Source organism: Ovis canadensis, chromosome 3 (genome assembly GCF_042477335.2).
Source record: "Ovis canadensis isolate MfBH-ARS-UI-01 breed Bighorn chromosome 3, ARS-UI_OviCan_v2, whole genome shotgun sequence".
In the NCBI taxonomy this organism is placed as follows: domain Eukaryota; kingdom Metazoa; phylum Chordata; class Mammalia; order Artiodactyla; family Bovidae; genus Ovis; species Ovis canadensis.
In genome coordinates, this window is record NC_091247.1 from 80,830,707 (window position 1) to 80,848,173 (window position 17,467).

General features: G+C 38.7%; 1 protein-coding gene across 3 annotated transcripts in view; it reads left to right on the plus strand.

Moving 5' to 3' along the window:
• The window catches only part of THADA (THADA armadillo repeat containing), a 328,815-nt gene that overhangs the window by 17,433 nt on the left and 293,915 nt on the right, over positions 1 to 17,467 (plus strand). For all 3 annotated transcript variants that reach the window (XM_069583453.1, XM_069583452.1, XM_069583454.1), the window contains 5 exons: positions 1,434 to 1,585; positions 2,720 to 2,875; positions 3,761 to 3,883; positions 8,464 to 8,587; positions 16,113 to 16,264. In XM_069583453.1, coding sequence (XP_069439554.1) covers positions 1,434 to 1,585; positions 2,720 to 2,875; positions 3,761 to 3,883; positions 8,464 to 8,587; positions 16,113 to 16,264 — 707 coding nt within the window. The remainder of the gene's footprint in view (positions 1 to 1,433; positions 1,586 to 2,719; positions 2,876 to 3,760; positions 3,884 to 8,463; positions 8,588 to 16,112; positions 16,265 to 17,467) is intronic.

Genomic DNA, 17,467 nt, shown 5'->3' on the forward strand with positions numbered 1-17,467 from the left:
TTTAGTAATTTCTAGGTAAACTGCTTAAATAGAGGTACCTACCTGAGATGTTGGCCATACTCAAAATTTAATATTACCATGTAATATTAAATATGCAAATATGTAAATAGTAAAGGAGGGTATTAAAGATAGAAATTGTGTATTGAAATGAATGTTTCTATATCCAGCCAAATAGGTTTTTTGGCTAAAGTCATTTCTGCAAGCCAAAGATTGATTGCAGTTATGATTATGAGGTTTCCTTTATTACTAGGTTTTAATTCATTTTACCAAGTTTTTATTATTTGTTTTTCAGCCTGGAGTAGATGTTTGTGTGTTTTATATAATTTACTTATTCAGGTGGTTGAGATAGTAATTACAAATTGATGTAGGCAAGGTTAAAGACAGGTAAATTAGCAATAGTAAGTACTTGTCTCTAGGAAAGAGAGAAAAATTTAGAAGCATGACCTCAGGAAAAAAACTCTGTCTGGCTGTTGAGAATAAGTGTAAACATCCCACTGGAATTCAGTAACTTTGAAGAAATCGTTGCATTAAAGCATAATTTAGTAATTAATGTATAAAACAATGATCCTGATCCATCATGTAAAGCATACATTTATTATATTCTGTTTAATGCAGGAGGAATAGGTACCCTCCATCACATTTTAAGGTTATTTCCAAATAAAAAGTTATTCTTTCAATCCTTCAAAGAATAACCATGAGATAGCTGGAAGATTTGATTCCTGTACATAGAAATGAGCCATTATTTATAATGTTTAACAATGATCCCTCTTCCATTTTTGAGAAGCCATCTAAAGCTGAGGATCCGTGAGTCTGTTCTGAAGCTAGACAGTCTTTATATTAAATCAGGGTCTCCTGTGAACCCAGAGCTCCCTGTCCTGTTAGTAACAGCTGATGTCCTGGCCTGTGAAAGTGTCAGGGTCTTTGTGATTCCCTTTTATCTTCTTTACTAAGAAGACACAGTAACTCCAAGATATACAGGGAGGTTTGGTGTTTGGTTTTAGAGAAATAATGGTGTTTAGCCACAGAAGTGTTTTTCTTATTTTTGGCTGAAAATAATTTTATTTATTTTTATTGTTTTAAATATTTCTGATTAAATTAAACCTGATTTTTTTTTTCCTGATTGACTTGCTGGTTAATTTTTTAACTGTCACGGAAAAGGTAAAAAGATCAGCCAAAAATTATGATTTCTTGAAGTTAACAATAAGTGGATTCAGTTTACAGAAATCATTGACATAAGACCTATTAAATCCTTTTAAATAATGGTTTTATACTAGGAACATTAATTCATGTTAGAGTTTAGCTAAAAATACAATTTTTACTTCATGAAATAACAATGTTAATGGGAAACATGGGAATTGTTGAAGTTGTTAATAGCACAGTGGTGGTCTTTGTTGCTCTGTTTTTGAGACAACAGTAACCTTTTCCATCCTTAGGATCTTATGACAGCAGAGGGGCTCTGGGAGCTTTGATGGCTTGTCTAAGAACAGCTCGAGCTCATGGACATCTTCAGTCTGCAACTGATGCCTGGAGGGACCTTGTGTCCAGTGCAAGAATAAAGCAAGGCTTAATTCATCAGCACTGCCAAGTAAGTAAACAGTGTAATTGGGAATTCATACATGCAGTAGATCCCTGATACATTTATTCATCTATTAATAGCAGTGCAGTATGGAAGCCCCCAACATTATACCCACACTGTTTTAAGGGCTCCATAAGAAAGATGTGAAGCGTGTAGACATTGCACTTGGGCTACTTAAGGTTTAGTTTAGGGAATAAGGAAACCTTCATAAGATAACTGGAAAGTCTTTTAAAAGATAGCACAAGTATATCTTTATGCGTAAGAACTTGGAAAGCTTAGAAGAAGAGACTCGTCTGAGTGTAGGTGATGGTTGAGTAGGAAAGTGATTCAAGGCAAGGAAACCCTGGTGCCCACTCAAACTGGAAGGACACAAGTAAACAAGGGCTGGAGGGGGACTAAGGACATTGTTTGGCGAGAATGGAGTCCTTTGTCCATTCTATGGACGCATCCATTACTAGGCTGAAGACTTCAGGTTTTATCCAGTTGGTAACTGGGAGCCAGAGTCACTCCTCTTTTAGCCAGGAAAGTGGCATGAATGGAAACAGAGATGAATTTTCAGAGTGGGAGCAAAAAGAACCCAGGAGACCAGTGAGAAGTTCATGGCAGTAATTGGAGAGTGAGGTGATGTGGTCCTGGGCAGAATGGTCACTGAGGAAAAGGAATGTAGTTAAACATTACTGTGGAATAGGAATCGTTAAGATTTTTAACTTTTGTAAATACTCAGTTTGTACATTTAATGACATAATTTTATAAGAAGTAATCACAGGATCTTTGGGATTATAGGACCTTTCTGAAATACATATATGTACACTGAGATTTATCTTTCTTTTCTGCCTTTGATACCTTGTGTAGATAATTAAACATGTTAGGTGGTTTAGACTTTGCTTATATGTCTTTGGGGCTTCCATAGTGGCTCAGATGGTAAAAAATCTGCCTGCAATTCAGGAGACCCAGGTTTGATCCCTGGGTTGGGAAGATCTCCTGGAGAAGGAAATAGCTACCCACTCCACTATTCTCGCCTGAGAAAGTCCATGGGCAGAGGAGCCTGGCAGGCTAGAGTGCACAGGGTTGCATACAGTTGGACATACTGAGCAACTAACACATCATTGAAAAATGCACATCTTATTCTTTGGTGTATTTTAGGTACGCATTGATACGTTAGGCTTGCTTTGTGAAAGTAATCGAAGCACAGAAATCGTTTCCACAGAAGAAATGCAGTGGATCCAGTTCTTTATCACATACAATCTTAACAGTCAGTCTCCAGGAGTGCGACAACAGATTTGTTCTCTTCTTAAAAAGGTAAAATTTCTCTTCAGAAAGTGTAGGAAAGTGGTAAACTTTGCCCTGAAAATGATTTTTCAGAAGAGCCCAGATTTGGGGAGAGTGTGGGAAGAAGGGTCGTGGAATTGGACTGCCAGAGCTCTTTGTGGCACTTCTGTGAATTGCTTGTTCTGTGATCCAATTGAGTTTACATTTGGGCTTCAGAGTGAAAAAAGTCCATTCACTTTGGTGTAATAAATCAATCTTGAGCTCTTTTTTTGAAAGGGGGGAAAAAATCTAGCACTGGAGTTTTCAGTGTGCAAGGTATTTTTTTAAAGTACTGTACAAATATATATTTTTGGCCGTACCTTATGGCATTTGGGGTTTTTGTTCCCTAATCAGGGATCAAACCTGTGCCCCTTGCAGTGAAAGCATGGAGTCTTAATTCTGGGGCCACCGGGAAGTCCAGGGTGTGAGGTATTTTAAGAAAACTTTAGTAAGAAGGGGAAGGATGGCCTTGTATTTTTATCGTTTCTATAAGTGCCTTTAGCAGTGGTCTTTATTGAATCATTCAGCTTAAATTAATCACCTGAAATGTTTCTGAGGTAAAGAGTTGGTAGAGAATAGAAGTGAGTAAACCTAATCATCTTTAGGTTCACATTGACCTAAGGGAAATCGGAGAATTGTGGTTTAGTAACTGTGTATTCTGATTTGCAGTAATACTTGAGTTTTTGGTTTTATAAATGTAAATGTTAATTTTCTGTCAGAAAGAAACACTACGGTAAATACCAAGCGTTTGAAGACCAGTTCTCTCCTTGCCTGAAGTTTTAGTCTGAAAAATTTAGAAAGTTCTTCCTTTGCCTTTCAAGCTGGTATTTCAGCTTAATGTGGCTCACATACACTTCGTTTTTCTTTTTCTCAAAGTTGTTTTGTAGGATACAGGAAAGCTCTCAGGTACTTTATAAACTGGAGCAAAGTAAATCCAAGCATGAACCAGGGAATGAGTCCACCAGACAACACCCTTCTGTTTCTTTACAGCAGTATAAGGTAGGTGATTTCCAGACATACGGATCTTTAAGACACCTGAAACAATTTTGCATCTACGTTAAAGAGAAATAATACTCGTGGCGTGCTCTGCTCTTTCCCCTCAAGCTGGGTTTCACATATTCCTTCTGGTGTTTTGTTACTTCTCTTAAGATAGCCTGAGTTGTGGAACCAGTGCGGGACTTGAAGTCTGTTACAGAATAACATTAATGGGCTAGCCTTGATATTTTACAGCTTATGTGAGCCAGATAAATTTAGTACTTTAATAAAAGGTAATTGCTGCCCTGACTCCTCCACCCGCTCCCCAGGGAAGAGGACTGTTGTGTCTGGACCTTTTGCCCCTATCGTCTCAACGTGAAAGTGGCTTGACGTTTGTGATTCCTGACCCATGGTCCAGTTACTGGGGTTCTTCTCTATGCTGTTTGGAAGTGGGCCTGCAGAGTAGGACTGGATTTTAGGGCACTGGAGTTAATGGCCTGGATGGAACCCCAGATATAGCAGCTGTAGTCTGGGCCAGGGTTCAGTTTCTGTCCATCAGAACAGAATGGACTTTTCACTGGTTTCTTACGCCAGAGCTGTCCTCTCAGAAGCAGATGCATATTTTCTCATAAGACCCAGATAGAGGACAGAGCTCACCTGTTTTATTTCATTTAGGGAAACAGGTATAATAAATGATATAGTGGAACCATGACACAGTCACTCATCTGTTTAAGGTTAAACGTTATCTAAAGAATACAGAGGTTGAAATTAGCTTCGTCTTTGTAAAATCTGAGCAACAAAACGTAAGAAAGTCATAATCTGAACTTGAAGGGTATAAATTGACTCACAATTCTGCCGCTGACCACTTGGCTTACCTTAGTGAGTCTATAAGTGGGATGAATAACCTCTCTAAAAAGGTTGGTTTTGAGGATTAAACAGGAACGCTATCTGTAAACTCTAAATCACTCTGAAAAACTTTGCTGGGCATCAGTAAAAGTAACTATAGTTTGTACTGAGTATTTACTGTGTGTGTGGAGCAGTCATTTTTTAGTCCTTCAGAAGCACATCTCTTTTGCTTCTTTTTGCAAGGAATAAAATGACATTTGTGAAATATCAATTAGGTACTTAGAAACACAAAACCAATTTTGTGGATGACATTCTGAATTTTTGTGTATGTGCACAAAACTTTTGTGCTTTTGAAAACTAGTCCTTCAGAGTCTTGATCTGAGTCAGTCTCCTAGTTCTGATATTTTCTCCTTTCGGTAGGTAGACTCTTGTGGCTTTTGAAGGTTGCAGCTTTGGAGCTGTGTTATGATCATTGTTAGAATAGTGGGTGTCGTGTGCAGTATCTGGTAGACTCTGTGCTAATCAACAAACTAATTGCTGTGGGAGAAGAGGAGGCTATGAGTTGGAAAAAGTGTCTTCTAGTCTAGTGAAGAAGGTTATTTCATACCTAAATAATAGCTAGTGTACTTAAAAATACATTAGCTATAGCGGTGGTCCCCCAACCTTTTGGGTACACAGTCCCTATGTTTTTGGTACCAGGGTCTGGTTTTGTGGAAGACAGTTTTTCCATGGACTGGGGTGGCAGTGGGGGATGGTTTCAGGGTAATTCAAGTGTATTACATTTATTGTGCAGTTTATTTCTATTATGATTACTTTGTGATATATAATGAAATAATTATAAGCTCACAAGAATGCAGAATCAGTGGGAGCCCTGAGCTTGTTTTCCTGAGCTCAGGCAGTACTGCGAGTGATGGGGAGTGGCTGTAAATACAGGTGAAGTTTCACTCACTTGTCCGCTGCCCAACTCCTGCTGTGTAGCCCAGTTTCTAACAGGCCACAGACTGTTACTGGTCTGTGACCTAGTGGTTGGGGATCTCTGAGCTAGAGTACTTTAAGGTATAAAATGCTTTATATCAGTGTTCTCATTTATTCTTTAACGATAAGTCTGTGAGAGAGGAATTATTGTTGCTTACCAAGTGAGATAAGTGAAGCTTGGAAAAGTTGGATCAGCAAACTATCCAAGTTTCCTTAGCCCAGAAGTGGTAGAGCCAGACTCGAATCCAGATCTGCTCTGGATAACCAGATCAGAATAGCTTTCCCCTTAGTACCAGCTTGAGTGAAGGCTTGGAAGTAAGGGAGTGCAGAGAGAATTTGGGGAATGGTGAATTCACTAGCATGAGTGATGCATAAGATACCTGAGGGACAGAGGAATTGAATAACGGGAGATGAGTTGAAAAATCAAGTTGGGAATTAATAGTAGAGAGTTTTGAATGCTAGGCCAAGGTATCTGGAAGCCTGGCCAGAAGTCTTTTCTAGTGGGAAAAGACTAGAGCATATACTGAGCCCTTACTGCGTGTGTAGCAGACTCTTTGTGGGACTAGGGACATAGAAGTCCATAGACTGTCATTCCTGCCTCCATTGTGGTTACAGTCTGGGTGAGGGAAAGAACTATTTCTAAAAATGTAATTGCCACTGCAATTAGGATAATTCCTAAAGGATGAACTTGTTGTTCCTGAATGTGGATACTATGCTACTCATTTATAATTGAAACTAGTTTATTGGATTTCAAAGGAATAAAGTCGTTAGGGCCTACGGGATAAATCCCCAAGGTTGTTTATCCTTGACTGAATGCAGGGATCCTGTCTAAAGACAGGGACTGGGGCTGCTTATATGCAGATGAGCTATATGTTGTCGGAGCATAGCAATATATGAGAGTCTTGAGGATAACAGCTTTTCTTCATAAGTTTTTTCTTTGGCCTTATGTAAAAGTTATAATTATTTGTTTTAATTAGAGGAAGAAGATTTATCTTGGATGAAGTATTTCCCACATTGCTTTTTTTTTAAATTGCATTTTTACTAAAAGTTTTCATTTTTGATCAGTTGTATAAACAGAAAGGCAGAGTAACAATCTCAAAGGTGCAGATAAAAGACAGTAAAATAGTTGGGTCTTTGTTTTGAATTGTGTCTTTATAGTCAGATATCAAGTACTTAGTTATCAAATTTATCAAGTAATATAGATTGGATATTTCTTTGGTCATTTTAAAACTTTAAAAAGTATACATACTTTTGATGCTTGAATGCTTCTGGTGAAGAAAATCAGTATTCATACAGTTTAAACACAAGTCAAGGCAGAATGGATCATGTTTTCACCAAAAAAAAAAGGTTTTTTAAATCTGGACTGTAGTTAGAATTGTACTTTTTGTTGTTGTTTTTAACTTAAAAAAAATCAGGTATAATTGATGTATTACATTAGTTTCAGGTCTATAATACAGTCATTCATTATTTGTGTGTATTGGGACATGATTATCACACTAAGTCTAGTTAACATTTTTCACTATATAAAATTATACAAAGTTTTTTTCTTAGCAGCTTCCAAATATATAATAGAGTATTATATATTGTAACTATAGTCACCATATTGTACATTACATCCCATGACCAATTTATTTTATAACTTGAAGCTTGTACCATTTTTTCAATGCCTCCCCCCTCCACCTTTGGAATCTGTTCTCTGTATTGCTTGGTGTTTTTGTTTTGCTTTTTACAATTAATTTATTCTTATTCTATAAGCAGTGAGATCATTTGTCTTTTTCTGTCTGACTGACTTATCTGTTTATCCATCCATAGATACTTAGGTTGTTTCTGTATCATGGCTACTGTAAACAATGCTGCGGTGAATGTGGGAGTACACAGTATCTTTTTAATGAATGTTTCCGTTTTCTTCTGTACTCCTTGTTAACTCTGTAAAGATCGGATTCATGGAAGTCATGAGCCCATGGTCAAGGGTGCCAATCTGAATCGTCGAGCAAAGTGAACATCTAGTTTTGCTTAAAAAATTTTTTTCTCTCTAAAGCAGAAAAAAAAAAAATTCACCCTGTAGAATGATACTAGTGGTACTTTCAAGATAACCTGTTATTCAGTTCAGTTCAGTCACTCAGTCGTGGCAGACTCTTTACGACTCCATGGATTGCAGCATGCCATGCCTCCCTGTCCATCACCAACTCCTGGAGTTTACCCAAACTCATGTCCATTGAGTCGGTGATGCCATCCAGCCATCTCATCCTCTGTCGTCCCCTTCTTCTCCCACCTTCAATCTTTCCCAGTATCAGGGTCTTTTCAAATAAGTCAGTTCTTTGTGTCAGGTGGCCAAAGTATTGGAGTTTGAGCTTCAGCATCAGTCCTTCCAATGAACACCCAGGACTGATCTTTAGGATGGACTGGTTGGATCTCCTTGCAGTCCAAGGCACTCTCAAGAGTCTTCTCCAACACCACAGTTCAAAAGCATCAATTCTTCGGTGCTCAGCTTTCTTCACAGTCCAACTCTCACATCCATACATGACCACTGGAAAAACCATAGCCTTGACTAGACGGACCTTTGTTGGCAAAGTAACGCCTCTGCTTTTTAATATGCTGTCTAGGTTGTTCATAACTTTCCTTCCAAGGAGTAAGCGTCTTTTAATTTCATGGCTGCAGTCACCATCTGCACTGATTTTGGAGCCCCCCCAAAATAAAGTCTGCCACTGTTTCCATTGTTTCTCCACCTATTGTAAGTTAGCACAATTATGTTTACTGTAAATTTTTTTTTTTTTTTTTTTTAGAATTTCATGTCATCTATTTGCAATAGTCTTTTTGAAGCACTGTTTCCTGGCTCTTCCTACCCAACTAGATTTTCAGCTTTAACCATTTTAGGCTCAATAGCTGAAGTTTTTCCTGTGCCAGAAGGTAAGTGTTCAGTTGTGTTTGGGGAAAGTGTTTTCTTGCAAAGCATACTTTGTCAACATTTTGCTTTACTTGAAGTTTCAGGTTGGTTGTCTTTTGTTTAGATTCTTATGGGAGGTGTTAGTCTCATTAAGGGGCTTCCCTGGTGGCTCAGTGGTAAAGAATCTGCCTGCCAATGCAGGAGACGCAGATTTGATCCCTAGATTGAAAAGATCCCCTGGAGAAGGAAACTGCTCCAATATTCTTGCCTGGGAAATCCCTGAACAGAGGAGCCTAGTGGGTTACAGTCCATGGGGTCACAAAAGGATCAGACATGACTTAGCAACTGAACAAGTCTCATTATATAATTCTTACTTGGAGATAATTCAGTTTGCCAGTAAAGGGCATAAGGGAGAGAAACTTTTTAGTGATTGTTACTTGCAGACCTGAAACTGCAGCTTTCATGGATTATGCTTATTATGAGAAGACTTGCTAACATCTTCCCACTAATTTATGCGTTGCTGTTTTAGGATAGTGCCCAATCTGTTATCTTAAGTTTAAGCAATTAAAATAATAACAGTTTCTTTTATGTATAACATTCCTCAGTGAGTCTCTGTGGTTAAAATGTGGTTCCCCTTATATGCTATCTGTTTCATTCATCTCAATCTGGTTTTGAAAAGTCAACATAAGGATGTCATTTCCACGCATTCTGGTTTAATCGTACCCTTTGTTTCTCCTACTGTGAAGTACTCAAGAAGATGAATATTTAACTTCCCTCTTCGAGTTGTTTCATTTTCATTTTGACAGGAGATTTTTATCCCCATAAACGAGTGTGTCTGTGTTTTAACGATGATTTCTTGTTTGTGCGCGGTCTTCCGTGACTGTAGACAAACAGGAAAAGGTCCTGCTCTTTTGGAGGGAATGGCCAAAGGACCAGATGCTATAGATGGATTTTTTTTTTTTCTGTTTAAATTTTTAGGCAAAGTATAATTATTTGGCAGGGAGACAGTTAATTTGCTGTTAATATAGCTTGCTTCATTTGAAAAAAAACCCATTTCTTTCAAGTTTTCGTTTTGAAAATGTTGGAATTAACAGCAAAGTTTCAAGAATAGTTCAGCCATGTCCTCTCTACTTAGATTCATAAGTTGCTATTTTGTCAAATTTGCTTTACCTCACTGTTCTTTAAATTTTCTAACTATAACACAATGACCAAATTCCAGAATTAATGTTGATATGATGCTGTTATCTAATATACAGTTCTTATTCAGATTGTACCAGTGGTCCTAATAAGTGGCTTTTTATAGAAATTTTTTTCCCCCCACAATCCAGGAACTAATCCAAAATCACACAGTGCAATTCATTGTTGTGCTCTTTCAGTTTGGAAATGTTCTTATTTCATGACATTAACGTTTTGGAAGAATGTATTTCGGTTTGGGCTGTTTTAGTGTTTTCTTATGACTTGATTCAGGTTGTGCATTTTTGGCAGGAAAATGCATAGGTGGTATAGTGTGTTTCTCAAGGCATGATAACAGGAGATGCATGATGTTGGTTTGTCCCATTATTCATGATGATAAATTTGATCTCTTGATTAAGCTAAGTGTAGTAAACTGAAAAATGACCTCCAAAAGAGACCCACACCAAATCCTTAGAATTCATGAGAATGTGAACCTTACTTAGAAAAGGGATTTTTGTAGATATGATTAAAGATCTTAAATTAAGATAATCTTGGATTATCTGGATGGGCTTTAATGCCACTGCAAGTGGTATTGTAAGAGCGAGGCAGAGGGCAATGTGACAGAAAGAAAAGGAGTCGTTGTGACGGTGGAGGTGGAGATTGGAGTGCTGGGGCTGTAAGCTGGGGGATGCTGGCAGCCACCAGAAACTGGAAGAGATAGGAATGAATTCTCCCTTAGAGCCTTGAGAGTGATCATGGCCCTGTAGACACCTTCATTTTAGACTTCCGGCCTCCAGAGCTGTGAGAAGATAGATTGCTATGGTTTTAAGCCACCAAGCTCATGGTGATTTGTTATGACATCCACAGTAAATAAAGTCAGGAGTACCCATCAGGTTATGGAATTTCAGTGGCGCTACAACTGAATTTAGCAATGAAGTTTTACCTGAGAATGACTGATTATCCATTTACCAAAAAGTTTTCTGTACGTCTACTGTATTTATAGTTATACCTAGGTAGATGGGAAATATCTAGGCTGAATTATACTGCTAATTTTTCATTTGAGAGAATAGTTTAACATATTCAAATGTGCTTTAAAAGTGAAAAACCTGTGTCATCTTTGTAATGATTGAATCACATATAGTTAGACAGTGACTGATAGCACAGTAATGGTGTTAAAGAGCCGAGAGGTAATGCCAACAGAGCAAACCATACTGTACCCACTAACTGTGAAGGAGGATAAAGAAACATGATTGGGGGCTTCCCTGCTGGTCCAGGGGTTAAGAGTTCACCTTCCAATGTAAAGTACAAGGGTTTGATCCCCAGTTGGGGAACTGAGATCCCATATGCCCAAGGGCAACTAAGCCTGCATACTGCAACAAAGATCCAACATAGCCAAATAAATAAATATTTTCAAAAAAGAAAGAAAAGAAGCATGACTAAAAAATACAGGATGGGAAATGTAAATTCATTCTTCATCTCTATCTCAAAAATATTAATGTAGGTTTTTGTATCATTTTATAGAAAGATTATGATTTGAGATTAGTTAAAATGGGCTGGAAGAAGCACAAGCTGGAATCAAGATTGCCAGGAGAAATATCAATAACCTCAGATATGCAGATGACACCACCCTTATGGCAAAAAGTGAAGAGGAACTAAAAAGCCTCTTGATGAAAGTGATGGAGGAGATTAAAAAGTTGGCTTAAAGCTCAACATTCAGAAAACAAAGATCATGGCATCTGGTCCCATAACTTCATGGGAAATAGATGGGGAAACAGTGGAAACAGTGTGAGACTTTGTTTTTTTGGGGCTCCAAAATCACTGCAGATGGTGATTGCAGCCATGAAATTAAAAGACACTCCTTGGAAGGAAAGTTATGAACAACCTAGATAGCATATTCAAAAGCAGAGACATTACTTTGCCAACAAAGGTCCGTCTAGTCAAGGCTATGGTTTTTCCAGTGGTCATGTATGGATGTGAGAGTTGGACTGTGAAGAAAGCTGAGCACCGAAGAATTGATGCTTTTGAACTGTGGTGTTGGAGAAGACTCTTGAGAGTCCCTTGGACTGCACAGAGATCCATCTAGTCCATCCTAAAGGAGATCAGTTCTGGGTGTTCATTGGAAGGACTGATGCTGAAGCTGAAACTCCAATACTTTGGCCGCCTCATGCGAAGAGTTGACTCATTGGAAAAGACTCTGATGCTGGGAGGGATTGAGGGCAGGAGGAGAAGGGGATGACAGAGGATGAGATGGCTGGATGGCATCACTGACTCGATGGACCTGAGTTTGGGTGAATTCTGGGAGTTGGTGATGGACAGGGAGGCCTGGCGTGCTGCGATTTAGGGGGTTGCAAAGAGTCGGACATGACTGAGCGACTGAACTGAACTGAACTGATACTTGATACTGGAATAGGATTTTGATACATATATTTTCATTACTCCTCTTTTCCCTGAGGATTTAGTTAGCGTTGTTCCACTGTCTTCTATCACTACACATGCCTGTGGCAAAGAATGAAGCCAGCCTGATTTTTTTCTCACTTTGTAGATGAATTGAACTTTTTACCTGAATGACAAAAAGATTCCTTCTTTATTGTTGATGCCCAGGAATGCTATTAAGATATGTCATTATTTTGATTATTCTGTGTCTGTTCACCTAAAGCATGGTAGGACTTTGGATTCTAGGATAAGAAGGCTTACGAAGGGTTTTTTAAAAAGATGGATTCTTAAATTATTTGTACTTGGTTAGTTGAAAAATCACTTAGTTATCTTTTATATAATATATAACTTTTTGAAAGAGAATAAAATAGGTTTAAACAAATTAAAAAAATATTTATTTCCTTTCGTTTGTCCCTAGGTACTTTTTTGATTTCCTCTTTGATTTCCTGAGTGAGCCGTTGGCCGTTTAGTATCATATGGTTTAGCCTCCATGTGCTTGAATTTTGCAGGTTTTTTCTAATAGTTGATTTCTAGCCTCATTATATTGTGGTCAGAAAAGATGCTTGATACAATTCAGTTTTCTTAAATTTACTGAGGCTTGCTTTACGGTCCAGCATATGATTTATCCTGGAGAATGTTCCATGTGCACTTGAAAAACATGTGTATTCTGCTTCTTTTAGAGAGAATGCTCTTTAAATAACAGTTAAGAACATCTGGTCTAATGTATCATTTAAAGCCTGTGTTTCCTTCCTGATTTTCTGTCTGGACGGTCCGCTGTTGATGTAAGTGGGATGTTAAAGTCTTCCATTGTTGTGTTACTGTCAGTTTCTCCTTCTATGTTAACATTTGCCTTATATATCAAGGTGCTCCTATATTGGGTACGTATATATTTATACGGAGAAGGCAATGGCACCCCACTCCAGTACTCTTGCCTGGAAAATCCCATGGATGGAGGAGCCTGGTGAGCTGCAGTCCATGGGGTTGCTAAGAGTCGGACACGACTGAGTGACTTCACTTTCACTTTTCACCTTCATGCATTGGAGAAGGAAATGGCAACCCACTCCAGTGTTCTTGCCTGGAGAATCCCAGGGACGGGGGAGCCTGGTGGGCTGCCATCTATGGGGTTGCACAGAGTTGGACACGACTGAAGTGACAGCAGCAGCAGCAGCAGCAGCATATATTTATAACTGTTAAATCTCCTTGAATTGACCCTTTGATCATCATATAGGGTCATTCTTTGTCTCTTATAACAGTCTATATTTTAAAGTCTATTTGTCGGATGCTAGTATTGCTGCTCAGTCTTTCTTTTGATTTCCATTTGCATGGAATACCTTTCTCTGTCCCCTCATTTTCAGTCCTTATGTGTCTCTGGATCTGTATGAGTCTCTTGTAGGCAGCATATATCTGGGTTCTGTTTTTGTATCCATTCAGCCAGTTTATGTCTTTTGGTTGAGGCATTTAGATGAAGGTAATTATCAGTATGTATGTTCGTTTTGTCATTTTATTAATTGTTTTGGATTTGTTTTTGTGGGTCTTTTCTCCCCGTTTTGTTTTTATGATAAAACTTTCAATAAAAACCCCTCAGAAAGTAGGCAGAGAGGGAGCATGTCTCAACATAATGCAGGCCACGTACAACAGATGTATGTATGCTAACACCATACTCAGTGGCGAGATGCATGAAGCATTGCCTCTGAGGTCAGAAACGAGAGAAGGGTGCCCACTCTCACCACTTTTATTCAACACGGTTTTTGGATCCTAGCCATGGCAGTCAGGAAAAGCAAAAGAAGTAAAAGGAATCCAAATAGGAAAAGAACTAAGACTGTCACTATTTGCAGATGACATGATGTTTTACATAGAAAATCCTAAAGATGCTACCTGAAAACTACTAGAACTCAGTAATGAATTTGGTAAACCTGCTGGGTACACTAATAATGAAACATCAGAAAGAGAAATTACAGAAACAGCCCTGTATATCATTGCATCAAAAGAGTGAAATACCTGGGGATAAACCTACCTAAGTAAGCCAAAGACCTACTCTGAAAACTGTTTAAGACACGACAAAAGAAACTGAAGATGTTACAAGCTAATGGAAAGATACACCATGTTCTTGGATTGGAAGAATCAGTATTGCTGGAATGGCCATGCTACCCTACAGATTTAATGCAATGGCTATCAAATTACCAATGGCATTTTTCACAGTACTGGAACAAAAATTTTAAAATTTGAATGAAAACATGTAAGACCCCAAATAGCCAAAGCAATCTTGAGGAAGAGTAACACTCCCTGACATCAGACTACTACAAAACTAGTCATTAAAACAATGTGGTACTGTCAAAAAAACAGACATATAGATCAATAGAGCAGAATAAAAAGAAGTAACCGCATGCACTTACGGTCAGTTACTTTACAAGAGAGGAAGCAAGAATATATGTTGGAGAAAAGACATTCTGTTTAAAAAGTGGGGCTGGGAAAATTGGGACAGCTACATGTAAACATACAAAACTAAACGTTCTCTAATGCCATATACAAAAATCAACTCAACATGGATTAAAGTCCAACTCTTTGTGATTCCATGGACACTGTAGCCCACCAGGCTTCTCTGTCCATGGCATTCTCCAGGCAAGAATACTGAAGTGGGTTGCCATGCCCTCCTCTAGAGGATTTCCTGATCCAGGGATTAAACCTGGGTCACCTGCATTGCAGGGCTTCCTTCATAGCTCAGTTGGTAAAGAATCCACCTGCAATGCAGGAGACTCCAGTTCAATTCCTTGGTTGGGAAGCTCCCCTGGAGAAGGGATAGGCTACCCACTCCAGTATTCTTGGGCTTTCTTTGTGGCTCAGTTGGTAAAGAATCTGCCTGCAATATGGGAGACCTGGGTTCGATCCCTGGGTTGGGAAGATCCCCTGGAGAAGGGAAAGGCTACCCATTCCAGTACCCTGGCCTAGAGAATTCTAGGCATGTTTACTCCATGGGGTTGCAAAGAGTCAGACACGACTGAGCGACTTTCACTTTTTGCATGCAGATTCTTTACTGCAACACCACCAGGGAAGCCCAGAGAACAGTAAGAGGTTCCTTAAAAAACTAAGAACAGAGTTACCATATGATCCTGCAATCCCATTCCTGGGCATATACCTGAAAAGATGAAAACTTTAATTCAAAAAGATACATGCATGTTCACAGCAGCACTGTTACAGTAGTAAGATATGGAAACAGCCTAAATGCCCATCAACGAATGAATAAAAATGATGTGTAAACACACACACACACACACACACACACACGCACGCACAGAGTGGAATACTACTCAGCCATCAGAATGTCATTTGCAGCAGCATGGATGGACCTAGACGTTATCATATTAAGTGAAGTCAGGCGGAGAAAGACAAATGTATGACATGACTTACATGTGGAATTCTTAAAAAATGATACAAATGAATTTATTTACAAAACAGACTCATAGACATAGAAAACAAACTTATGGTTACCAAAGGGGCTCATGGGGTGGGGAGGGGGGAGGTAAATTACTAGTTTGGGATTAACATATACACACTGTTATATATCAAATGGATGACCAACAAGGACCTTCTGTGTAGCACATATCTCTTAATAACCTGTAATGGAAAAGAATCTAAAACAAGTACGTATGTAACAATCACTTTGGTGCACACCTGAAACCAGCAGAAGATAGTAAATGAACTGTTCTTCAGGTTTTAAAAATGGTTATTTAAAAAATGTATCTTCTCTGTTTGTAGAACTGTAATACTTATTATTTTATCATTTTTGTAAATTACTGAAAATATTTTTTATGCTATTGTGAGTGAAGTATAAGGTGTGAGTTCTTTTTATACTAATTTTCTGTTAATTTGGCTAAATAACTTCAAAATGTTGATTTCCTTTTCTTACTATTCACTTAAAAAAAATTTTTTTTTTTTAATTTTTAGGCAGAGTCCAAACAGTGTATCAGCTGAGTCATGATATTGATGCTGGTCGTTTCCAAACACTAATGGAATGTTTAACTGGCACTTTTGAAGAAGTGAAACTTTTAGCATTTGATCTTCTAATGAAGTTACCAAAAACATTTGTACAATTTCAGGTATTTGGACTTTTCTTCTATAAGTGTAAATGTGATGTATGCATGAAAAATTTCTATCTCAGCAGCAGATAAAGCAGTCTGTGGATTGTCCAGGCTCTTTGCTTCTGCCTTCTTGCATCTTCTGTTTCAGTTCTCATTATTACCTCTGCAGTTGCAGGTGGTGGGATGGCGAAGGTAGGGATGGGTGGTGGGGCAGGAGGAAATGTTGTAAGAGAAAGAAAATCCAGATCAGTGAGCTTTGCCTTTTAAAAAACTTGTTTTGATAAAAAGGGAAGTGTAGGAAGCAGTAGGTTTTATTGTTTACAAGATTATTGATAGATTTCAGTAAACTGTGGTCGCCCCATTTCCCCTGGACCTGTTAATATTCGATCAAAACACATCACTTACAGTAACTTGATTTTTTTTTGAGATAATCTCTCTGCTTCGTGGACTGGGAAGTGTGTGTAAGTGAGGTGGAGAACATGATTCTGATGTTCCAACAAGCAATAGCTAAACTGAGACTGAAACTCAGAGCACTTGAGGTTAACAACAATTCTCTCCCTGGGCGTTCTACCTCAGCCCCCATGCTTTTCCTCATGCCTTGCTCATCCTACCTCGGGGTGAAAATCAAAGATTGGCTCAGGAATGAAGGCACAGCTTGGGAATGGGTCTTCAGGGGACCTGATAGCCCAGGTATTTGACGCTACCTTTGAGACCTAATCTTGGGCAGGGAAGTCATCAGTCGCTGTGGGGTGCCTGGCTCTAGAGCTTCTCTGTGGCTCCTGTGGGAGCTCTGTAGAGGCCATGGGAGCCTTCAGGGATAGCAGCTGAGCCATGGTCTGGGCTGCAGCTATTAGGCCCTTGTAGATGCAGTGGGGTTCTGTAGGAGCACGTGTCAGAGAGCCCAAGGTGTTTCCATTGCTTCTGGAGGACATTGCAAAATCTCAGACATCTCTTCTGATTTGGCTTCAAATTGAGAGTTGCTCTCTAGTGTCTGCCTGTCCTGGTGGTCTTTCAGGGGCCTTGATGAACAGAAGCTTCTTCAATGGTTAGGCTGCTCATTTTTGTACTTTATGAGGTTTTTTTTTTTTTTTCCATTTTTTATTTTTATTTTTATTTTTTTTTTTTAAAATTTTAAAATCTTTAATTCTTACATGCATTTCCAAACATGAACCCCCCTCCCACCTCCCTCCCCAGAACATCTTTCTGGGTCATCCCCATGCA